The sequence below is a fragment of the Macaca mulatta genome, chromosome 15 (genome assembly GCF_049350105.2).
Source record: "Macaca mulatta isolate MMU2019108-1 chromosome 15, T2T-MMU8v2.0, whole genome shotgun sequence".
Classification (NCBI taxonomy): domain Eukaryota; kingdom Metazoa; phylum Chordata; class Mammalia; order Primates; family Cercopithecidae; genus Macaca; species Macaca mulatta.
The window spans coordinates 121481709-121506942 of record NC_133420.1 but is presented as its reverse complement, the minus strand read 5'-3'; the positions used below and the strand labels follow the sequence as shown (position 1 = coordinate 121506942).

General features: G+C 42.2%; 1 protein-coding gene across 11 annotated transcripts in view; it reads right to left on the bottom strand.

The window, feature by feature from the left end:
- SYK (spleen associated tyrosine kinase) overlaps positions 1-25234 on the bottom strand; it is a 128176-nt gene that overhangs the window by 43863 nt on the left and 59079 nt on the right. For 6 of the 11 annotated variants that reach the window (XM_028834283.2, NM_001261035.1, XM_015118071.3 and 3 more), the window contains 7 exon segments: positions 23471-23549; positions 23043-23092; positions 20929-20997; positions 12841-12928; positions 12283-12460; positions 9083-9292; positions 7919-8108 (listed from right to left, as the gene is read on the bottom strand). In XM_028834283.2, the coding sequence (XP_028690116.1) occupies positions 7919-8108; positions 9083-9292; positions 12283-12460; positions 12841-12928; positions 20929-20997; positions 23043-23092; positions 23471-23549 (864 nt within the window). 11 annotated transcript variants of the gene reach the window in all.

The following is a 25234-nucleotide window of genomic DNA, read 5'->3' as shown; positions in this document are numbered from 1 at the left end:
ATACTGGGCTATTCATAAGTATATTTAAGTACTAATGTGCGTATGTCCATAGTTTTAAGCCAATTTCAATTATTTCTTTTTAAAATTTTTTTAATTGATACAAAATATTTTACATATTTATGGGGTACACGTATTTGTTACATACATGGAATGTGTAATGATCAAGTCAGGGTATTTGGGATGTCTAGCACCTTGAGTACTTACCATTTCTATGTGTTGGGAGCATTTCAAGCCCTCTCTTCTAGCAACTTTGAAATATACAATATAATGTTGCTAACTATAGTCACCCCACTCTGCTCTCAAATATTGGAGTTCATTTGTTCTGTCTAATTGTATGTTTGTACCCATTAACCAACCTCTTTCATCTCCACTCCCATCCATACACCCTTCCTAGCCTCTGGTATCTATCATTCTATTCCTTATCTCCATGAAATCTCTCTTTTTTTTTTAGCTTCCACACATGAGTAAGAACGTGTGGCATCTGTCTTTCTGTACTTGGCTTATGCCATCTAACATAATGACCTCCAGTTCCATCCATGTTGCAGTAAATGACATAATTTCATTCTTTTTCAGGCCAAATAGTATTCCATTGTGTGTGTGTTATATATATACACATATATATGTATGTGTGTGCTATATATATACACATATATATGTATGTGTGTGTTTATATATGTGTATGTATGTGTGTATATATACACACATATATGTATATATGTATATATATACACACATATGTATATACATATACATACATACGCATATATGTATATATGTGTATACATACACACACACATACACACACATATATATACACACCACATTTTCTTTACCCATTCATCCATTGATGGCCACTTACGTTGATTCCACATCTTTGCTATTGTGAATAGTTCTATGATAAGCACATGAGTGTATGTATCCCTTTGATACAAGTTTATTTGCCTTGGGATAAATACCCAATAGTAGGATTGCCGGATCATATGGTAATTCTATGTGTAGTTTTTTTTTTTTTTTTTTTTTTTTGAGATGGAGTCTAGCTCTGTCACCCAGGCTGTAGCACAGTGGCGTGATCTTGGCTCACTGCAAGCTCCGCCTCCCAGATTCACGCCATTCTCCTGCCTCAGCATCCCAAGTAGCTGGGACTACAGGACCACCACCATGCCCGGCTAATTTTTTATATTTTTAGTAGAGACAGGGATTCACCGTGTTAGCCGGGATGGTCTCGATCTTCTGACCTCGTGATCCACCCACCTTGGGCTCTCAAAGTGCTGGGATTACAGGCGTGAGCCACCGTGCCTGGCCTGCTTTTGTTTTGAGGAGTCTCTCTACTATTTTCCATAGTGACTATACTAATTTACATTCCCACAAATAGTGTGTAAGAGTTCCCCTTTTTCCTGCATCTTTGCCAGCATTTTTAAAAAAATCTTTTTAATATAGCCATTCTAGCTGTGATAAGATGGTATCTCACTGTGTTTGTAATTTGCACTTTCCTGCTATTTGGTGATATTGAGCATTTTTTCATATACCTGTTGGCCATTCATATATCCTTTTTAGAGAAATGTCTGTCTATGTTCTTAGCCCACTACTTAACAGGATTATTTGTATGTTTGGTTTACCAGTGAGTTTTATACTTTTGTGCATTTTTATGATGGTAAATATTGTCCTTTTACTTCCACGTTTAGGATTCATTTGAGTACTTCTTCTAGGATTAGTCTAGTGGTGATGAATTCCCTCAGTGTTTGCTTACCTGGGAAAGGCTTTATTTTTCCTTTATTTATGAAGGATAGTTTTGCTGGACATGGTCTCCTTGGGTGGCAGTACTTTTTTTTCAGCACTTTGAAAATGTCATCCCCTTCTCTCCTGGACTGTAAGGTGTCTGCTGAGAAGTCCACTGTTAGTCTAATGCTGCTTCCTTTATGGGTGATGAGAAGCTTTTCTTTTGCTGTTTTTAGTATATTTGCTTTTGCTTTGATTTTAAGCGGTTTGATTGTAATGTGCTGTGGAGAAGATGATTTTGCATTGTATCTGTTGGGGACTTTTGGGCCTCCTGTATCTGGATGTCTAGGTCTGTTGTTAGATTTGGGAACTTTTGATTTAATATTTCATTAAATAGGATTTCTAATCTTTCATTCTCTCTTCAACCTTGGGAATATTGATGATTTGAATATTCAGTTGCTTTGCACTGCCCCATATATCATGAAGGGTTTGCTCATTCTTTTTTATTCTTTTCTCTTTATTTTTGTCTGAATAGATTGTTTCAAAAGACCTGTCTTCAAGTTCTGAGATTCTTTATTTTGCCTAACCTAGTCTATCAGTGAAGTTTGGGATATATTTTTTGTTGCATTCAACGAATCTTCAGTTCCAGAATTTCTGTTTGGTTCTTTCAAAAATATCTATTTCTTTGATAAATTTCTCATTCATATCCTGAACTGCTTTTCTGAATTCTCTCTATTATAGTTTTTCAGAATTCTCTTATATCTTATTTAGCTTCTTTAAAATCAATATTTTGAATTCTTCATCTGGGGTTTTGTGAATTTCTTTTTGATTGGGATTGTTTTGCTGGAGAATTATGTGTTCCTCTGGAGGTATCATATGTCCTTGCTTTTTCATGCTTCCTGTGTTTTTACACTGATATCTGCCCATATGGTATAACAGTCATTTCTTCCAATTTTTTGAAATTGCTTTCGTGGAAAAGGTCTTTTTCCTGAAGATGTATATATGTTGTTGGAGATATATATATATATATAGCTTTATAGCTCTTTGGGTTTGATTTGGGGTGAATGCAGTATTTAGTCTATGTATAATTTCTTTGGCCATAAACTGCCTCAGTGACATCTGTGATTTTCTCAGTGGCTCAGGGTATGGTTATTAGTGGAGGCTGTCGTGAAGGTGTACTGTGAATAGGATGCTAGGTGGGCCAGTCTTCAGACCACAGTGGTGACAGCAGTGAGCTGAGTATGCCTGTCCTTGGGCCCTAGGGCGGTATACACTAGCACTGGTGTCAGTTGGTCCAAGCAGGTTGACTCTTGGGCTTTCAGGTAGACTGTCTGGATGCTGCAGTGGCTGGGCATGTGGGTGGGTTCTTGGGTTCCTGAGCAGTGGGTGTGACGTGGGTGATGGCAGTAATGGTGGTAGGGCAACTCACTGGAACCCCAGTGGTCCATGTTGGTGTTGGCGGTGGCTGCAACAGGATGTCATACTCAAGTACTGGGGCATGTGACTAGGCCAATGGACTTGCGCTCAGGCTCCCTGGTAGTGCACTCAGGTGCTGGCTGTGATACGCAGGGAGGGGTGGTCTCTAGGTTGCCAGGAGTGGCGGCCCTGAAGGCCTGCCACCAGAAAGGGTAGGGCCACTCTCAGTAGGTGCAGAATAGGCAGGTAGCTGTGGGATATGCAGTCTCCTTGAGCCTTGGTCTCACAGCAGCCCTCAGCGGTGGTGGTGGGATTTGCTTTTGTGGTAGGTGAAAGTGCCTGGCCTCTCTTCTCCCTGTGTGGCCCGGCAGTGGCAGCATCAGCCCTGGCCCAGGGAAGGACACAGACCTGTGGAAGCTTGGCTCTCAGAATGGCGCTGGCTATGGGCCTGCTCCTGGGGAGGCTGGGGCCATTCTCAGGGGGAGCAGTGTAGGCAGGCAGCTACAGGGGGTGGGATTTGCTTGTGTCTCAGTCCCACAGCAGCCTGCAGCAGCAGGGGGATCTGTCCCTGGGGTGTGTGGCGGTGTCCACTCTCCTCTCTGTCCTTGGCCCGGTGGTGGCAGCATCAGCAATAGTCCCAGGGCAAGACGCAGTCCTTTGGGGGCTTGGTTCTCAGTATGGCACCAAACTGCAGCGACTCAGAGCTCGGAAGCCTGTGGGACTCAGTGTGAATTCCCTCTATGGAGCAATGCCTCTGTGTGATCCCTAGGCAGCTCCCTGTGGTAGTCTTAAGGCCCACGTGAGTCGAGGGATTCTCCTGTCGCTAGGACTGTAGAAGTCCTTGGCTGGAATGTGGAGCCCTGGGGATCTCTCACTTATGCTTTCCCCACATCTGGAAGCTTCTTCCAGCTCCCCAGTCATTCCTGGCCAAGCAGGCTGCCTCGTTTCCCTCTGCTTTGCTTTCCGTGCTTCCTGTCGCTCCTCGGTTGCATTCGTGTTCTCTCTTAGATCATCTATTGGAAGTGTGAATATGTACTTGTTATTTTGGTCCCGCTCCATGGAGGAGCATATACTAGTTGCATTTAGTTGTCCACCTTGATCAGTTCTCCTCCCAGGTCAATTATTTTAGCATATGCTATTTGCTAGCATCATTAAAAAATGATCTAAGCTTTCTAATATCCTAATTTTAAAAAGCAAGTGATAGTACAGAAGTCAAAACTGTATAGCAAAACCTTCTCTTCTGGGTTTGGGATTCGGGGGCACACAGCGGAGTCTTGTTATCTTCTGCTGATGTCACCTGTGTGAGGTCTCATTGCGGTGGAGGGAGGGACATGATTTCGGCGAAAACTGATTTCATGGCACTATGGTGGATCACAAGGAAACATTCAGGACATCAGTCTGGAGACCATAAGGTGCCCTGGCATTTCTCTTCCAAATGACACGACTGATTATACTTCTGTTTCCATCACCTGGTGTGCTATTTTAAAATGTTGATCTTACAAGTCATGAACAATACAGCCATGTGTTATTTCAAGTTTCTTCTGAATTCTGAACTGATGAAAAAAGTAAACCTTTGACAAATCCTAAATGCAATGAAAGTTAGCCTCTCTCCAGAATAACCTAGATACATGCATACATAGGTAGTATTTACTTTTTTCTGGTCAACAAACTAGGGGCATATTCTTTTTGCACTGTACTTTTTAATTTTTCTGCCTAACCATGTATAGGAGACATATTTCTAGGTCAGCACATGCAAATGAAGTCACTTTTAAAAGCGCTGCGTTGTGAGCTTGCTGTGAATCTGCTATGACTGAATGGACCGAACTCTGTGGAGCAGCTGTCAGGCAGTTTCCAGATTTTTGCTACGGCAGCCCGTGCTAGAGTGCACATTACCAGATGTGTGTGTTTGCTCCCGGAAGGAGCTGCTGGATCAAACAGCACTTGTGTTTTCAGTCATGATGCTGCACAATCCACACTGCCACACATGGTTCCCTGAGTGCCAGAGTTCGTTTGCTTCCACAGCTAGAACTTTTCTTTGATCTTGTTTCACTTTTTATTCTTTTTTTTTTGAGACAGAGTCTCACTCTGTTGGCCAGGCTAGAGTGCAGTGGCACGATCTCAGCTCACTGCAACCTCTGCCTCCTGGGCTCAAGGAATTCTCCTGCCTCAGCCTCCCGAATAGCTGGGATTACAGGTGTGCGCCACCACGCCCAGCTAATTTTTGTATTTTTAGTAGAGACGGGTTTTCACCATGTTGTCCAGGCTGGTCTTGATCTCCTGACCTCAGGTAATCCGCCTGCCTCAGCCTCCCAAAGTGCTGGGATTACAGGTGTGAGTCACCGCTCCCGGCCCACTTTTTATTCTTCTCCATGTCACTTTGCTTTTTTTTCATAAAGAAATCCTCCACTACCCTGTCTTTTCAGTAGTTTGGTCTGTTTTTGCTGCTTCCAACATGGCTTTTATTTCCATAGTGGCTTTTTTTCTTCATTGATTGTCCAAAGACAACTTTGGTTTACTTTTTAGTTTACTTTAGTTTACTTTCTAATGGTATGCTGTTTAATATCTATGGCGGTTTTAGAATTGGCCCCATGTTCTTTGACTCTTTGATGCTTCTCCTCACAAGGGTGGTTCTATCTATCCCATCCTTTGAAACTGGCGGCCTTGGCTGCTCTGACCAACAGGATCAGGTGGTAGTGACCCTGAGGCAGTTTCTGGGCCCGGCCTTATAGGCCTGGCAACCCCCACTTCCTGCCTCTTGGGTAACTGCTCTCAGCCTGCAGCTGCCATGCTGTGAGGAAGCCCGAGGGCCCCAAGGAGAGGCTGTGTGCAGGTGAGCTGGCTGACAGCCCCACAGAGGTCTCCAGCATGGGCCAGGTCTAACCAGCTGCTCATGGCTGAGTAGTGTGAGTGAGCAGAGTGGAAATGTTCCTCCTGTCCCTCGGGCCACCGTACAACCCCCTGTTGTGAGCAGACACACTAAACCCTGCCCACCCGGCCCTGCCCACACAGCAGGATGGCAAGGAAACCAACACCTGGTGGTGTTTTTGGCACTAAGTTTCAGGTGATTTGTTATACAGCAGTGGATAAGGTGACCAGCATTCATGTTTCATCTTCTCTATCTCATCTGTGTCCTTGTTTCAGACAGGCTGTCTTCTTCTGTCTAATGATCATGATGAGGTACATGCAGCTTTACAACAGGCTTCTTTCTCCAGCGTATCCTGTGCTGCTCATCCTAGGCTGCTGTCTCCCTTGCTCCGTTTCCCTGCTGTCTCTGTCCAGGCCCATGCTGATGCCCTTCTCACAGTGGCTCACTTCTGAAGGGGCTTCCTTCTGGGAAGCTACTGTATGAAGAATGGGGTGAGGAGGGCCAGCCTGAGCCCTGCTATACTCTTGCCTGGCCTTTGTGCTCAAGATGGTGGAGTCTGCCTGCCTGCCTCAGAGCTTGGTTCTTGTGGCTCACCCTTCATGCAGTCCCTTTGCTGGCTGAGGTCCACCGTTCCCCATCACCTACTGGTCCATGGACTGCCTCTTAGGGAAAGGTGAGTGGGTGGGTATTTTCACTCAGGGTGGAGTCTCTGACCACTGCAGGGCATGAAACTCAGGACCCCATCTGCCATCCACTAGGTAGATTTTCAGGGTCTGCCATCTATTTCTGAGCACATGGACTTCACCAGAGACCAGCAGAGTTGTCAACCTGCCCTTGGCACCCTCTTTGACTCAGTGGGACCCAATCCCATCACATTTTCCAGTTGGTCAACACAGACCCTAGGTATACACCATGGATGAGTTAATATGAAGATGGAGCTTTCTTATCGTTTCTTCTTTTGGTTGCTATTGGTTCATTTGAGGGTTCAGAGAGGGGTCAAGTCATATTAGCAAGGGGATTGGTCACTGTGAAATTATTTTTTAGGAAGTCTAAGCCTGCACCCAGAACTAGTTTCTACTTTATGTTTTGCTGGAAGTCCACCCTTAATTCTTGATAATCTCTACCTCACCAAACTAAGGGGCATAGGTTTCTTTTAGCTTCAGTCACATAACTGTCTAGATCTCTTCTTTCCAGCACTGCATTTATTTTTTGACACTTCAACTCCTCAGGATACCAGTTAAGCCAATAGAACAATTTCTACATATGTAGTGGACATACACAGATGATGAGTTTATTTGATAAATCTTTACTTCCTAACTTTTACATGTGTAGATAGGTGTTCACTAGAAGGTTATTTTGGAATAGCTCCAAGCTGCGATACTGGAGCTCCAAGCTGCAATACTGGAGCTCCAAGCTCCAATAGCTCCATGCTGTGGAACAGTGTTCCACCAGATGTTATGAAATGTCCTATCAGAAAAGGATGCCATGGATGAATCTAGTTTGAGAGATGCAATGCAGCAAAACCCTCTACTGAGATTTGTAACGTTGAGTAGCATGAAAAGGGCTTTGGGGAAATCCTGCAAGAATCAAGCTGTCCAATCCAAACTTTTGAAATTAACTTAATGAAGGAATCCCATTCTTCTTTTTTCAAAATGAATCATCACTTAATACCTAGATTCCTGATCATTTCATGAAACATAATTTAGAATATACTACATTGAGTAAATCTCAAGGTGTGATATATTATTTTTATTTTTTAAACAGTAAAATCAAAGATTATGAGAACATTTCTTATATAGTTATTTTTTAAGTAGCAAAATTGCTTTTTAAAACCATACCAATAGTAAAATAAAGAAAACATACATTTATCTTGCATTTTTTACCACCGGCTGCTCTGAATATTAGCTAAGTTGTACTTACCTTATAGTAGTTTTCATCAGCACGCAGTGCTTTGGAAAGTCCGAAATCACTGATCTTGGCATAATGTTGAGTAACTAGCAACACATTTCTTGCGGCCAGATCTCTGTGCACAAAATTGCACTCCTCCAGATACTTCATGCCCATGGAAACCTGATGAACCAGTTCTATGATGTTCTTATCCTTGACATGTCTGAAAGTCACAACGATCTCATCAGCTATAACCGACAGTGACCCATTTCACAACAAACAACCATGCTCCTCATGCAGGCAGTAGGTGAATCTACTCCTTCCCTCTTCTTAAACAACAAAACTCACAAGTGGTGACAAATAACTTTGTTAGCATATAGCTCTTCAGGACTGAATGCCATATTCTCCTGGTGTTCAATGGGATTGAGTTTCCTGGCATGCTTGGAATTGCAAGACAAGCAGTATAACAGAGTGGTGAGGCCTGGTTCACAGACAGCCAGGCACCACCTTAAATCCTTGTTCCAGTATTGCACAGGTCACAGAACTAACCCTGAGTCTCAGTTTCTCACCTATAAAGGGTAAGAACACCTCCCTTCCATGGAGACTAAAGAGACAACCTAAGTACAAACATAGCACAGCAAACAAAGCAAGCTCCTCAGTAGCCATCATTCTGTCTTACGCCAAGTGAGTTTCCTCATCTCAACAACAGCTTTAGATGAGAACACGATTACTCCCTTGATGGATGTAATCAATTAGCAGCGACTGATATTTTCAGAAGTCATTATTCATGAGGACATAAGGTCAGCCAGATAAAACATAACTGTCACCTCTTAGAAAAGCACTTACTTTAAATGTTTCTTTAAAAAGAATGTGTTCTTCCCAGTGAGAAAGGAGATTCCCTGTCAAGATATTCTGAGGCTGAGTCTATCACTAGGCCAAGACTGAATGAGTACAGAAAGAAAAGAAAGACAAAACTGTCGAATGAGTTCTTCTCTGAACAACTAGAGCTAACAGAGCTGAATCCAAAGACTGAGTCTCCCTTTTTCCCTCTGTCAAGGTCCCTGAGTATGGACCAATAAGGGAAGGCACAGGAGGGTGGGAAGGCTTCCCACGGAAATCAGGCTGCTCAGCCCATCCAGTGGTGGGCCCTGTCCCTTAGGGGAGAGCTTCCAGACCTGTGGGGGCACCTGACAATACCTGTTCTGCTGCAAATACTTATTGAGGGGACCAAGTTCTGCCATCTCCATAACCAGCATCCAGGACTCGGCCTCGCATATCCCGATCATGCGCACGATGTACGGGTTGTCCAGCTGCTGCATGACATTTGCTTCTGCTAATAACTCATCTTTAAGAGCGGGGTCATTGGCCTCGTTTTTCAGAATTTTCACAGCCACTGTTTTCACAACTCTGCAAGAGAAATCATAACACACAAGAAACTTTCTGAAACGCCTGGCTTCTAGATAATCTTCTCCTGTGAAGCATAATCCCCGCGTGGAACCAGTCCCATGGAAATACCTGCCACAGAGTGACAATGTGTCTTCAGAAGCCTGTAATGGATGGCTGGCCTTCCAACCTATATTCCCTAATTTTACAGACAATGAGAGTAATGCCCCATTACTAAAAAAGAATGGTGGGGGCTGGGCATGGTGGCTTATGCTGATAATCCCAACACTTTGGGAGGTTGAAGGGGGAGGATTGCTTGAGGCCAGAAGTTCAAGATCAGCCTGGGCAACATAGTGAAACCCCATCTCTAAAAAATATCAGCTAGACGTGACAGTGCAAGCCTGTAGTCCCAGCTGCTTAGGAGGCTGAAGTGGGAGAATCACTTGGACTCAGGAGTTCAAGGCTGCAGTGAGTTTCTTGCCACTTCACTCCAGACTGGATGACAGAGGGAAACCCTGTTTCTAAAAAATAAAATAAAATAAAAAGAATGGTGAAGAACAGTACTGAAGAATGTCCCAACCAAGCAAAAACCCTAAACTGTAAAATATTTAAATAACTTGTAAATAAACCTCACCAACGATGACATGCACAAATTCCTGTAACATCTTGGGATTCACCATCTCAGATTACGTGTAATGAATGTGAATATAAAATGCCTTTCATAAATGCTGAAAGTGAATTTCTAGGTGCAGAATTTAAAAGGATACATTTAAATGTAATGCTTTGAAGAGGTAAACAACTCTCCTGAGAGAGGCTGAAGAAGACCTAGTAAATGCGGGGATGGGCTGTGTTTATAGATTGAAAGACTCAGTATTGTAAAGACATACCTTTGCAAAATTGACCGAGAGAGCCTCTCCTCTCCCCAAACTCTCTAGCTGAAATTATGTCCACCGTCATGTCTATGTTAATTCACAAATTTAAGCAGAGAATAAAGATCACAACCTTTCACAAACTGAAAAAGCTTATGATTAACACAGAAACATTTTTGTTCATTGTACAAAATGACTGTGATATACAAATATATTTTAAAATAAGTATCACAACCAATTTTGATTGTGTGTATACATGTGCTTATGTATATACTTGTGAATGTATACATGGGTGTGTATGTTTGTGTGTGTATACGTATATACATGTATGTGTATCTGTGTGTGTATATATGTATATATGTGTATACACAGAGATGCACATGCACAAAAACAAATGGAAGGGACAGATTGGAAAGCAAGCATTTCTCCTTCCTTCCTTCCTTCCTCCCTTCCTTCCTTCCTCCCTCCCTCCCTCCCTCCCCCCTCCCTCCCTCCCTCCCTCCCCCCTCCCTCCCCCCCCTCCCTCCCTCCCCCCTCCCTCCCTCCCTCCGTCCTTCCTTCCTTCCTTCCTTCCTTCCTTCCTTCCTTCCTTCCTTCCTTCCTTCCTTCCTTCCCTCCTTCCCTCCCTTCCTCCCTCTTTTCTTTCTCTCTCCTTCCTTCCCTCCTTCCCTTCCTTCCCTTCCTCTCTTCCTTCCTTCCTTCCTCCCTTTCGACAGAGTTTTACTCTTGTTGCCCAGGCTGGAGTACAACAGTGTGATCTTGCCTCACTGCAACCTCTTCCTCCAGGTTCCAGTGATTCTCCTGTCTCAGCCTCCTGAGTAGTTGGGACTACAGGTGTGCACCACCACACCCAGCTAATTTTTTGTATTTTTAGTAGAGACAAGGTTCTACCATGTTGGTCAGGCTGGTTTCGAACTCCAGACCTCAGGTGATCCACCTGCCTTGGACTCCTAACGTGCTGGGATTACAGGTGTGAGCCACGGCACCTGGCCGAAAAGCATGTATGTCTGTGTATACTTTTGTCTATATTTTTAACCTACTTGAATCATATAAATTACCTACTCATACATTTTTTTTTACAAAAATTCCTTAAATTTGAAATACCATGAAGCTACTAAATCCAACCACATTCATATTAGTATCATACCAATTCAAAGAGAGGGTGTGTTTCAAAGGACTTTAGAAACCAGTATTTTTACTTGTACATTCCATGTTGGATACTTTCTAAAGACCAAAAAAAAAAAAAACCAAAGATATTTTAGAAATTTAGCAATTTTAACTGTTGTATAATATGTATTGTTATTTGAAATCATAGGATAAAGCCAATAAATAATTATACTAATCATATTTGGAATCAACAATTTTCACAGTAAGAAAAACGAGACATAACTATAAAATTAAAGAAAATAAATGTAAACACTGTATTGTTATAATGGAATGATTTTATTTTAATTAAGTAATATGTGTGTGTACAACTAAAGATCTAAAAATATATACTATAAGGTTAATTAACAGTAGTGTTTAGTTAACAGTAGTAGTGTTGGGATGGTATTATACAAATATGATGTTTTTCTTCTTTTCTTTTCTCTTTGTTTTTGAGACAGGGCCTTGCTTTGTCACTGAGGCTGTAGTGCAGTGATGCAATCATGGCTCACTGCAGCCTTGACCTCTTGGCCTCTTGAGCAGCTGGAACTATAGGTGTGCACTACCATGCCTGGCTAATCTTTTAATGTGTGTGTGTGTGTGTGTGTGTGTGTGTTTTTGTAGAGACAGGGTCTTGCTATGTTTCCCAGGCTGGTCTCAAACTCTGGGTCTCAAATAATCCTCCTACCCCAGCCTCCCAAATTGCTAAGATTACAGGCATGAGCCACCACACCAGAGATTGATGCTTTTATTTTCTTATGTTTCTGCTTGTTTCTATTTCCTAATTTTCCATAAGGTGCATGTTCTTTTAGGTCGGTACAAAAGTAATTGCAGTTTTCGCCATTAAAGGCTTTCATTATAATAGTACCAGAAATTAACGAGAAAGATAGCATTAATAAAAAAAAAAGGGTTTAGTCATGCCAGGTTATATTTTGTTATTCTCAGTCGTGTCTAGAACCTGAGCTCACATGAGGGTGAGACCGGTGGAGCATTGTGACTTACTTTTTCATTTGGTAGTAGCCCTTTTTCACAGTTCCAAAATTACCAGAGCCCAGTTCTTTGTCTTCCAGCGTCAGCAGCTTTCGGTCCAGGTAAACCTCCTTGGGCCTGATCTCCTCAGGGTCCGCATAGGGGCTCTCATACACCTCTGTGTCCATGGGTAGGGCTTCTCTCTGGGGGCCTGCAAGGCAGTCAAGAAACATACAACCCGGAGCTGGACCCCACATCAGGATTCATCATTCCAAGAACATGATTTTCATGGGAGTGTGAACTCAGAGTAGCATCAGTGTTGCAAGGGATGAGAAATTCTGAAGAGCGGCAGGGACGTTTCCAACGTCGCTGGGTGAAGGAGGTGGGAAAGACCATTTCATTCAATAGCACCACCACCGCTCATGGGCATGTGGTGCCTGCTACCTGCCACCAGATGTGAGTGTCTCCGTGGCTAACTGTGGCTGTATCGAAATCACGGACGTCGGGTGGATTCGTGAACCAATTCTACAAACTTACAAGTGACCACGTGCTTTGCTCTGTGAATGTCCCTTGAATGAAAGCAAGTCTCACCTTTTTCTGCAGCCCAGGGTGCAACTTCTGGCTCGTACGGATTGAATGACACAGTACTCTCTGGCCGGTTCCCTTGGGCAGGGGAGGGCTAAAGTACATAAAGGACAACAGGTTATTTTTCTTCATCCATACAACTGTTAAATTGATCTGCATACTTATTTTTATTTTCCAATAATCACAGTTTAACTTTTGCAGAAAAGACAAAGGAAAGAACAGGGAGGAAAATAAGGCTGATCTCATTCTTCGGGCAATTATTTGGATCTTGCAAAGGCTAAAGCAAGCTTGTGCTGCTACAACTCAAGGGATCCTGCGAGGTGTTCAGAGGGTGTGGTGAGAGTCAACTCCACTGGCCTGGATAGAGCTGCTTGCCCACTCACCCCCTGGCACATCCTATTCCCACCTACCAAAGGTCACTGACGATGTGCATGTTCGCCTTGGATGCATTTTCCTCCTTTAACTCGTGCTCTTCAATTTCATATTACATGGACATTATTTAAAGAGGAAAATTCGTCCTCATCAGCTGCTCCCATCTACTTCCCAGCTCCAAAGCACGTATGTTTTCCTAGTCTCCACCCAAGTCTTTATCTTCAGTGGAGATGCAGCAGCATTGGGGTGGACGGCAGAGGGTGGCACTGGTCAGTGACTACAGGTCCCAAGGGAAGGCCAGTCGCTGCCACCTAGGCCAGCAATGCTCTTGCTGCCATGGCTGCTGCTGGAAATCAGTACCCCTGTGAGACGGGGCTTCTCTTTGTGCAGCTGAAGGAAGGCAATTCTTCCTAATGCCCACAGCAGGTAATAGAGGCATATCTGAGACAAAGTTATGCAGCCTGTTAACAGCAACCTTCCCTATTATTTGATCCACATCAGTTTATATCATGAAACAACTGGGTGGAGGGAAATCTACTCATTATCCTAAGGACTTTCCCTTTTGAAAGTCTCTGTCTTGAGTTTTCCTGACCCACCCTTTCTTCCAAATTAAAACAAGATTCTTGCTACTAAATTTAATTCACAGGAGAACCATGATTCAGATTTTTTTTTTTTTTTCAGTGTGAGTTGAGTCACAATTCTATGTATCGATTGACCTCTTTAGTGCCCTAACACTGGCCACGAAGAAATGAGATACTGCCAGATTTTGGAGAAAGTTAAAGAAACAGAGACATAAAGCTTAACATGACAGTCACTTATCTTATGGTACACACTAAATCCTCATGTGCCTTATTAATATTACAAGGCCAGAAACCGAAAGCAGAATAATGAGGTCACAATGCACCACTACCGCCACTCAGCCATTGTTTCCAAACACCCAGACTTTCTTCTTTCACGCGGTCTGCTGAGTACTTCAGAGGCAGGCATTGCTCACCATGGCCCAAGCCCGTTGACGAGGCTAAAGGACATCGGGTCTTATCTGTAACAATGATGTCGATGGGATCCATTTTTCTCACAGACTATCTCAGCATTCTTACCGAACTGATTAACAGAAGTAACTATGATACATCAGAATAAAAATAGAATATAAGTGCAAGGTGGGGGAGACATTTATTCACCGCATTGGGGACTGTGCCACATCCACAAGGACGCTCAATAAAAACGTGTTGAACAAACATATGAATGAATGGATGGGCGAATGAATGAAAATAACTTCTAAAAACTAGAAGATGTGAATGAAGTATAAACTAATGTGCTTTAAAAATTAGCTCTCTCTCAAGCCTTTATGCTAATGAAGAGAAATAAGAATGAATAATTCCAAACAACAGTCTATTTCTTTTAAACATTTACATATGATTACAGGACTGTGCTGTGGTTTCACTTCTGATTTGTAATACAATTACCCTGCCTCTGGAAAGCTGAGTGAGGCAGGTGGGAAAGACCATTTCATTCAATAGCACCACCACCACTCATGGGCACGTGGTGCCTGCTGCCTGCCACTAGATGTGAGTGTCTCCATGGCTAACTGTGGCTACATTGAAATTACAGATGTGGGGCGGATTCGGGAACCAACTCTACAAACTTGCAAGTGACCACGCGCTTCGCTCTGTGAATGTCCTTGAATGAAAGCAAGTCTCACCTTTTTCTGCAGCCCAGGGTGCAAACTGGGTGACAGAAACTGGGTGATTCCCTAGGCTTTCCATCCTTCTTTTTTTCCCAGTTCTCTCCCTCCCGCAACCAATTCTAGGCTGAAAATAGGTTGTTGTTGTTTTTTCTTTTTTTTTAAAGCCTCTTTAAGTGTTAACATTTACTGTCATTTCAACTCCTTTGATTTTCCTTGCAGGTAGGCACATTCTGAGATCCAAAGACGAAACTTGAACAGACATGGCATTAAAGGATGTCCTCGGACTAGCCATCACAGGCGATGAGAGGGAGCATCACCCCTTCTTGACGTAAGACCTCCTGTCCCGCCCACTGAGGGCATTATCCTGGGGTTGCAGCCTCTCTACACTCACGGAATGTTCTCCAGACCAGGAGGACTTCCAAATGGCTTGTTCCAATTAAACCAGAATGCAATTCCCTGACATACAAATCCTGTAGGGAAGAATTTTAAAACAGAGATGGGGTTGCCAAAATATGCTGAAAGGGATACTAGGGTGTCAGGAATGAGTAAGAATTAGTAGCGATGGACACAGAGAATCTAACCCCCTGGGCATGAATAATTTACACCCTCACTAGCAGTGTGTTGTTCAGTCTATCTTGGTTTATGGATCGGGAAACAGATGGGAGATCTTCCTTGGAAGTTAGAACTCCATGTTTATAGCCAAGGAAGCTTGGGGCTTCATTTCCATGCTGCCCAGCACAGACCACTATGTGATTATGAGCCTTTTAAGCCAAGCCACAGAGAACTCTCACGGCTCTCAATAACCCCACATCAACTCTCTCCTACCCAGATCCCTGGGCTCCCTGCCCCTATCGCTTTCTGGTGACTAATGGGACTGGAGCAAAGAATGATGCCACAATTGGAAGAATGTGGAAGAAATGGGAGGTTTCCTATTGAGTCAGTTAAAAGAACAGTAGTTATTTTATGATAAAGATGATGCAAAATCCACGTTTCATCTTTCCCAACGCACTTGGTGGATATGCCACTTAGTAGAACAATAATTAAAACAACCTCTAAAAGAAAATGCTCAGTTAAAAAGAAAAATTTAGGCTGGGCGTGGTGGCTCACGCCTATAATCCCAGCACTTTGGGAGGCCGAGGCGGGTGGATCACAAGGTCAGGAGATAGAGACCATCCTGGCTAACACGGTGAAACCCTGTTTCTACTAAAAATACAAAAAATTAGCCAGGCGTGGTGACGGGCACCTGTAGTCCCAGCTACTTGGGAGGCTGAGGCAGGAGAATGGCATGAACCCGGGAGGTGGAGCTTGCAGTGAGCCGAGATCCGGCCACTGTACTCCAGCCTGGGAGACACAGCGAGACTCCGTTTAAAAAAAAAAAAAAAGAAAAAAGAAAAAAGAAAAATTTGAGGCGTTTGTAAAGAATGAGCACAGTGGCATAACGATAAGTTGTAAAAATATTATTTTAAAAAAGTAATGACATTTAATTTTAATAAAAAATGTATTTCCAGTCTACATTATTATTAGCCTTTTATTCTTTATGTTTGTATTTGAGAGATCCATTCTGTCCTAATCAGTAAGTGTCATCTGCTCTGCACGGTGAGCAACAAGGTGTAAATGAAATGCTGACCATTCCATTTTCTTCATTTTCGCCAATACTCAGAACAGGCTCAAACCCGCAGTCCACCACTAGATGGCATGAGCCACCTTAGCTTTCTACCTTCCGAAAGAACAACTGGTGATTTTTCCTCAAATTTTATAAATTCAGGTAATGACATCACTCTGCAACAATAAGTCCAGTTATAAATTATTATGCCTGATTTCCTATTGATAAGGTTTAACTGCAAATAGAAAATGTACTTCACAAGTATTCTTTGAGCACCTATGTTTAAAAGCTGGGGATCCAAAAGTGAACAAAAGAGGAAAAAATTATTGGTCTATGGAACTGACAGGCCCATTCAGAGTTTCCTGATTCCAGAGTATTGCCAAGTGTCCTAACATCCATTTACTAGATCTTAATTTTTACTCCTAGATTCTTGGGCCATTTTCAAATTAGGCAACAGCAGTAATGCAGATGACAATACAGTCATCAGTCATCACAATAATAGTGACAAAAGAGCCAGTCGGCTTTAGAATATTGGCTGCAATAAACTAGGTGTGGTTTCCTTTTTTTGGAGGAATTACCCTGGTTCAGTAGACCCCCCCCCCAGGCGAGGGCGGACTGCTGGCCAGGAAATAGGCTACCATCAGCCTTGCTCTGAGATCCACGAAAATAACACTGACCTCTGCAATTACTCTTCTCTTACAGCGAAGATCTAAAGTCTGTTCCTTTCTAATTATATGAAAACACATTTTCTCAAGGGTCTCGTCTACTAAGGCATTACCAAGCAAAGGAGTATGACTTGAGGATGTTTCTTTCTTTTTTCTCTTCCCACTGAGCCCTGTACTTAAATGTAAGTTTTAAAATATTATAATCACCAATGTATGTGTTGGAATAAAACATGAAAAATGGGTTTTAATTGGAAATTCTGGGACACATTTCAGTTTAATCCTCTTAGGGGATGTGCCTTTGAAATGCAAAGCTGAAAAGTTCCCTGGAAGTCTTTAGGGATGCTGCTCTTCAATTTCCACCTATTTTCCATAAAAGAAGGATAAGGTTCTGGGCTTAAAGCAGCAGAGAAAGAAATTCCAGGACTAATATTGGGAGGGGTTTAATTCATTTAAAGACTACTAGTTGTATTCTTAAGTTAATTTTGTTTATATTGTATAAGCATGTTACTACTTTCTTTTCTTTTCTCTTCTCTTTTCTTTCTCAGAGTCTTGCTCTGTTGCCCAGGCTGGAGTGCAGTGGCACGATCTCTGCAATCTCCGCCTACCAGGCTTAAGTGATTTTCCTGCTTCAGCCTCCTGAGTAGCTGGGAGTATACGTGTGTGGCACCATGCCTGGCTAATTTTTGTATTTGTAATAGAGACGAGTTTTCACCATATTGGCCAGGCTCGTCTTGACCTCAAGTGATCCACCTGCCTCGGCCTCCCAAAGGGCTGGGATTACAGGCGTGAGCCACTGTGCTTAGAAGTATGATACTAATTTCTAAAGACAAGTTTAAAATGCATCAGCCTGTAGGTAATTTTATGAAACATTTCAATTATCTGATTGATAATCATCTTCAAATCAACATATACTTTTCATCAACTATCTAGATGCTATAGGTAATTCAAGTTCTAACATATATTTTTTGTGCCTGAATTATTAAAACAACTATTTATGCTGAGCAAATTAACAAGTTCAAGAAAGTTATTTATCTCTTAGCTAACATGATGGGACATTTGACATAATTCTCACAATTCTTTTCTCACGACTGATTACATAATGGAAAGTTCCCCGTGTGTTTGTGAAAATATACATATTAGCTCTAAAATATTTCTGATAAGCAATTAAAATATTTTTAGTCTATAGCTTAAACCACACAACTTTGATCTTTTAAAAATTATCTCTTGATATTTTTGGCACTATATATGTGTCATCATTAGTAATACTTATTCCCAGTTTCTTACTTCTATAAAAAATTCAATGTATACCTTAATGTTCTTATAAACTTAAATAGAAACCAAACTTTTTTTTTTTGCCAGAAAGGTATTTTCACAATATTAATAAGATTAATTACTCTCTACTATTTGATTTTTTAAAAATTGATTAAAATTTTTTAACAGGCTCAAATTTAAAAAGATACAACAGAATTTACAATGAAAAGTGGAATTTTTTAACATTCCCATCTCTTACTCCAGAGGCAACCAGCATTGCCAGTATTTTCTGTATTTTTCTAGGATACTCTATACGATATCAACACATTCTGTATATATGTGTGTGTGTGTGTGTACGTGTGTGCATGACATTGTCTTTTACAGTTAACATTATATTTTGAAAACAATTCTAGATCTCAGTTGTCTCCCACGGTAGCAATTTTACTGTAACTAATTTCATTTGTCTTCCATTGATAAGCATTTAAATTATTATCAGACTTTGTCAATTATACAGTTTTGGAAAAAACACCTTCACATGTACATGATTTCACATAAATGCAAGAATATCTGTACATACTTAGAAATACAATTGCAGAGCCTTTCTTACAGATTGCATCATTTCAGACTTCCCCAAGGAAGAGTAGGAGTGCTAATCTACCACGCCTTTACTACAGTGTTACCAAGCTTTTAAAATGTGGATCCGTTTCATAGGTGGACACAGTTAAGCACCATAGTGTTAACTTGCATTTCTCTTCTCATGAAGTTAAACAACATTTCACATGTTTAAAAACTATTTATGGCCGGGTGTGGTGGCTCACGCCTGTAATCTCAGCACTTTGGGAGGCTGAGGCAGGTGGATCCCGAGGTCAGGAGATCGAGACCATCCTGGCTAACATGGTGAAACCCTGTCTCTACTAAAAAATACAAAAAATTAGCCGGGTGTGGTGGTGGGTGCCTGTAGTCCCAGCTACTCGGGAGACTGAGGCAGGAGAATGGCATGAACCCGGGAGGCGGAGCTTGCAGTGAGCCGAGATGGCGCCACTGCACTCTAGCCTGGGCGACAGCCGTCTCAAAAAACAAAACAACAACAACAACAACAAAAAAAAAACAAACAAAAAAGAACTATTTATATTTACTTTACTATAAACTACTACTGATATTCCCTGTCCATTATCCTAGTAGACAGTTAATATTTTTCTTAATGATTTGTAGAATCTCTTTGTATATTACAGCTATTAATCTACGTGTCAGCATTAGTGCTACTTACTCCCAGTTTCTCATTTCTCTTTTGATGATGTTATAGTTCTTATCTACACACATATTTCTTTATTTTTAGGTGGTAACTGATATTTTCTTCAATTTTTTACTGACATGTTCTCCTGTAGTCTAAAGATGCACTGAAACTTATTTTCTAGGTATTTTGTTAGCCACTGTGGGTAATCTGTGGGCGTAGTTTGCCTTGGGTAAACATGAAAAACAGACATAGTTATTTTATTCAGGTGTAAAATACACCTTTTCTTCCTCTCAAACACTGCATTAAATCGTTCTGTTCTATGGTCAACATGATTGAGAACTTCTTGAGTATGAGTAAACTTGGAAAATTATTACTAAATAAAACCTCACGGGTTTTATGTCTTTTATTTCTGCTGTTTCTAATAAATACTTTAGGCAATCTACTTCATGAGTGGATGCTCAATTATATGCTAAAATATCGGTAAAAACACCAATTAATATGAAAACAAAAAGATTTTCTGATAAAAAGAATCAATTTTACCCCACTGATAATAAAAGTAGAATGGAAAAAAAGCAATTCAAGCACACCATATATACATATTTTGGGGGGAAGGAATAAATGAGTCATTATAAATAAAAGTCATTAAAAAGAACTTATTTTTATTTTCCCTCAAAATCCAATAATAGAACAAAACATGGAAATCAATGAGATGTCAACATTACTGCCTCAGAAAGAAAACTGTTTTTTCTAGTCCTCAGATTACACCTCTTCTTTACATGTCACATTTGCAGTTCTGTGTTAGATGTTTAAGCCATAAGGAAGTCACCATGCACTGCCTGACCTCACTGTGCAGCGCACCTCACAAAACCCGGGCGTTCCCTCCATCACAACATAACTTACATAATCAATTACCAGAACACTGCAACACCGGAGTCTGGCCACCAAAAAGTAAGTGGGCCATCTTGGAAAAGATTTTCCAACATGATAATTAGCTATGACAGATGACGCCAACTGAAACGACTTTAAAAAGACACTTGAGCACAGAAAGCATGCTCACACTGATGGACTTCCAGCTGACGGACGGAGGACCCACACAAAAAGCACATGATGTACCTGGGGTGCGGCTGCCCAGGAATGGCAGGTGTGAGCAAGGGCAAAGAGGCCTGGAAGCAGAGTGGCAAGAGGTGGGGGGCAGCGCACACGCAGGGCAGGCTGGGCGGGCGGGAGCTGAGTGCGGGTTGGTCCTACCACTTAGTTGGACAGCAAGCAGGGGATGCTTTAGCACCTTTCTGTGGCCAGGCTTTGGGAAGGAGTATGATTTGATTCTTGAGATTATTCCACCCGCTGACCAAGTCTAGAAACCACAATGGCAAAGAGGAACAGTAAATGTTTCAGAAGACAAATACAGATCCCTTCCATGACATACTACTTAAACTTGCTTCTGTAATCGCACCACTAACCCCCTCCTGCCCCCGCCAATGAGATCTACCACGGGCAACACCTGATCATTGGGAAGGCTTCTGGAAGGGCCTGCCACTTGGGGAGAAGGATCTAGAAATATATTTGGGAAATATGTTCCACTGAAGGCTACAAAATTAGAGCTGTTACATTTACTCGCTCATGCTTCATATGGAATTATTAAGTCGCAAGCTCAAGACAAACCACCCGAAAGAAACCACAAGTAGATCTGAGTGCTCAGTTGTGTTGCTTCTTCATGGTGGGTGCTGGTTCCATGGTGGAAAATTTTTGTGGAAATTAATTGAGTTGTACATGTAGGACCTCTGCATTTTTTCTCCGTACGTATTTTATCAGTCAATTAAAAAGTTATTCCAAAATATTTAACTTCTTGTAGCCATTGGGTGATGATGGCTAAACACAGGGCTTGACATTATTTTAAGAGTTCTCAGCCCTAAGCCCTCATCCATCTGAGGGGTATACGGATCTGTCTTTTGGAGCCTATAATATTAAGGTAGAGTTGCCAGGCCTGAGAGCCCTGTAAAGGGCAAAATAAAGTCACACCTCCATAAAGGCATTACATTTTGATGCCAAAGTTCACTGGTATTTTAGCAAATTCATGTTCCCTGCATTTGATAACAAGTGCTGCCTCTGGATGGCCTCCCCTGTTTCAACCTGGGCTCAGCTCCTGGGCAGCCAATTGTCCCTACTGGAGGCAGGATGTGTATTTGGCTTTCTGCAGATTTTGTTTTTCAAGGGTTACCAGGCAAAAAGTGAGGTGCAGAGGGCACACTTCACAGATGGCATTAAAGGGCATAAAAAGTCCATATAGGCTGGGCTCACACCTATATGGTGGCTCACGCCTGGAATCCCAGCATTTTGGGAGGCCGAGGTGGGCAGATCACGAGGTCAGGAGATCGAGACCATCCTGGCTAACATGGTGAAACCCTGTCTCTACTAAAAATACAAAAAAATTAGCCAGGCATGGTGGCGGGTGCCTGTAGTCCCAGCTACTTGGGAGGCTGAGGCAGGAGAATGGCGTGAACCCGGGAGGCAGAGCTTGCAGTGAGCAGAGATTGTGCCACCACACTCCAGCCTGGGAGACAGAGCTAGACTCCATATTTAAAAAAAAAGAAAAAGAAAGAAAGAAAAAAAAAAAGTCCATATGAAGTCCCCAAGAAAAGATCAGGAAAAGAATTCCTGCTTAGAGCATAAACCTGTACCTGACCTCCTAACAGGCTGGAGGGAGGAGAGAGCTGGGGTCCTGTGGATTATATGTGTTAACATAGACGGTTCAACGATGAAGTTAAAAAATATGTTCCCATTTCTCAAATATTGCAAGAGGCCTACTTCTGATTTAATATTGGGTTTCATTCGCATTGTGTATATTCTCCAAAAATGAAGAGAATTTCACCTAGACAAGAAGTTAAGAAAATGTGACTAGGCAGGGTGTGGTGGCTCATGCGTGTAATCCCAGCACTTTGGGAGGTTGAAGTAGGAGAATAACTTGAGGCCAGGAATTTGTGAACAGCCTGACCAACATGGCAAAACCCCGTCTCTACTAAAAAATACAAAAAGTAGCCAGGTGTGGCAGGCACCTGTAATCCCAGCTACTCGGGAGGCTGGGGCATGCGAATGGCGTGAACCCAGAAGGCAGAGGTTGCAGTGAGCCGTGATTGCATCACTGCACTCTAGTCAGGGTGACAGAGTGAGACTCTGCCTCCAAAAAAAAAAAAGAAAGAAAGAAAAGAAAATGTGGCTAGTTTATCACTAACAGTAGGCTGATTGTGCCTAACACTCACTAGAAATTCCAGCTCATCAAGGAAAATGTTTTGAAGGGCAATCAAAATATCAGTGACCACCACTCCTGTTAGCTAAAACATGCTTTTCATTTGTGAAATATGCAACAGCTTCTCATTCAGTGGTATTCCTAGTGACACTTACCGCAGGATGGGAACCTGGAAGTTGTGGACGACCTCCAAAATTAACATTTCCTGGTTGAGAGAATATGGACCATTACTACTCTATCTGTGGAAACCACTTCCTTTCCCCCCACCCCCTGCAGATCGGTCAATGAGATCAGGATGTGCTGCTGCTTGAGAAGTGAGCACGTTTTCTGCAGGTACTTCTGACCCTCTTTTACTTTTTCCCGCATGCAATTAAGACAAATAATTACAATTTTTTTAAAAGTTAAAGCAACCAGCTATTTTTTGATTCATGATCAACAAAATTGGAGTGCTCTGATAACGTTATTAATCAATCCGTAAGAAGAAGTCCTCATCCAACCCGAAACTGCAATCAGCTAAGTCGAAAACAAGGCTGATTGTCACTGATACCTCAAACAGTGAGACTCCGGTGTCTCGGGAACTCACCCTGTGTGCCGATTTTTTGACACGGGACAGTAAGAACTCTTAACAAACCATCTGCTTTATAAGAATAATGCTCGACGAGCTGAAAGAGAAAAAAGTAAGAAAGTGTGGTAAATAACAAGGTCAGGAAACAGAGAAATAGTGACTGAGAGCTGCTGACTGACTGTTGGGCTTTCAAAGTGGCCCCAAGACGCGTAAATGCTTTGATGTGCGTAAGTCCACTCCACAAGGGTGGCTGGGGAAGTGGGCCCACAGCTAGGCATCCTCCCTCTTGGGCTAGGGGCAGCAAATTTTTTTTGTAAACAGAAAGTGGTATTTTTGGTTTTTGTGGGCCTCATACCATATCTGTGTCCTTTGTTTACTTATTTATTTATCCAAAACAACACCTTTAAAAGCATAAAAACCATTCTCTTCAAGGACTACACAGAAACAAGCTGAGAGCCAGATTTGGTCTGTGGGTTTGCAGATCCCTGGTCTACAGTAAAGAATATTGAAATAGGGTAGTATAGCAATCACCAATTCTCTGTGAAATGGCACTGGGGCCCTGCAGTTGGGGTAGGGTACAGAAGTACCTTACAATGCTGTCAAGAAAAATCAATGAAATCATGCATGGGAAATTGGAATGTATTGCTGGCATTTTTGAGGTAGTTTCCTAAACACAGTCCCTAGAAAATATACAATGAGGAATATATAATTAGAGATGAATGCTATGATCTACCAGGGGAATCAATAAAAACAGTAAAGAGTCTTGGGAAGGACATTCTCCATAATTAGAGATGCTTAACACCATGGTGAGCGCTCAGCCTTTGAAACTGTGAGAGAACGCCACACACACAAGATGCCCTTTCCGGAGAAGGTGAATGAATGGCTGTTTATAAGTGATGGGGCCTGGGACCTTGGTGCATTAAGCTGGCATAGAGGACTCCAGGTGTCCTTGCATTCCAGAAGGCCACATTCCCTGCTCACCTCCCTGATACGCTTTGGGGCATTGAGGGTAGAAAGGTTAAATACTGTTTCGAATCAATAGCGTTAAAAGAAAGAAGCCTGTGGTCAATGATGAGACATGGCAATGAGCCACAAAATCAAAAGACAATGTAAATGTTGTGACTAACATTTTTTAATATGATCATATTCACATTCAAAAAAGGAGTATTTTTTTCCCCAATTACAGCACTGGAAACCAAATCACATTTGGAAGTAGTAACTTTAAGTGCTTTAAAGGGGCTAAGGCTCTGTAGTCTCAGTTTTTGAAAAGACAGGATTTTGAGTTGAGTCCTTTCCTCAATATTGACTGCATGTGTGGCCCCAGCTGGGCTTGGGTGAGGACATCCGAATGTGCCTTGATTATGCCCCTCACCCATACATGTTCGAGGTAGCTGGTGCTCTGGGGTGGGGGGGTAGTGGCAGTCAGTTGGCTTTCTCTGTGTCTCTGAACCTACTACAGTTTACAGGATGCTCTGCTAAGATGATGTGTGAAGTACTGTTACTTTTATTTCCTTCATTATCAGCCAGTGTAGCTGTGATGCAAAATTAAGACAAGCAATCTGTGCTCACTGCGATTCAGGGAAAGCAGCGACGAGCATTATTTTAGTGCTTATTAGTGCCTAAGGAACTTCCAAATTGTGAGTTGTTTCAGGGTTTGCTAGTAGCTGGGTCAGGAATATGCACTTTTTAGACCAGGGCTGTGGCAATCAGTATGAGCAGCAGCCTGGAGCCCGGGGAGTATGCTTTCTAAATTTAGGATGTGCTTCCTACACCGCCTTAGTT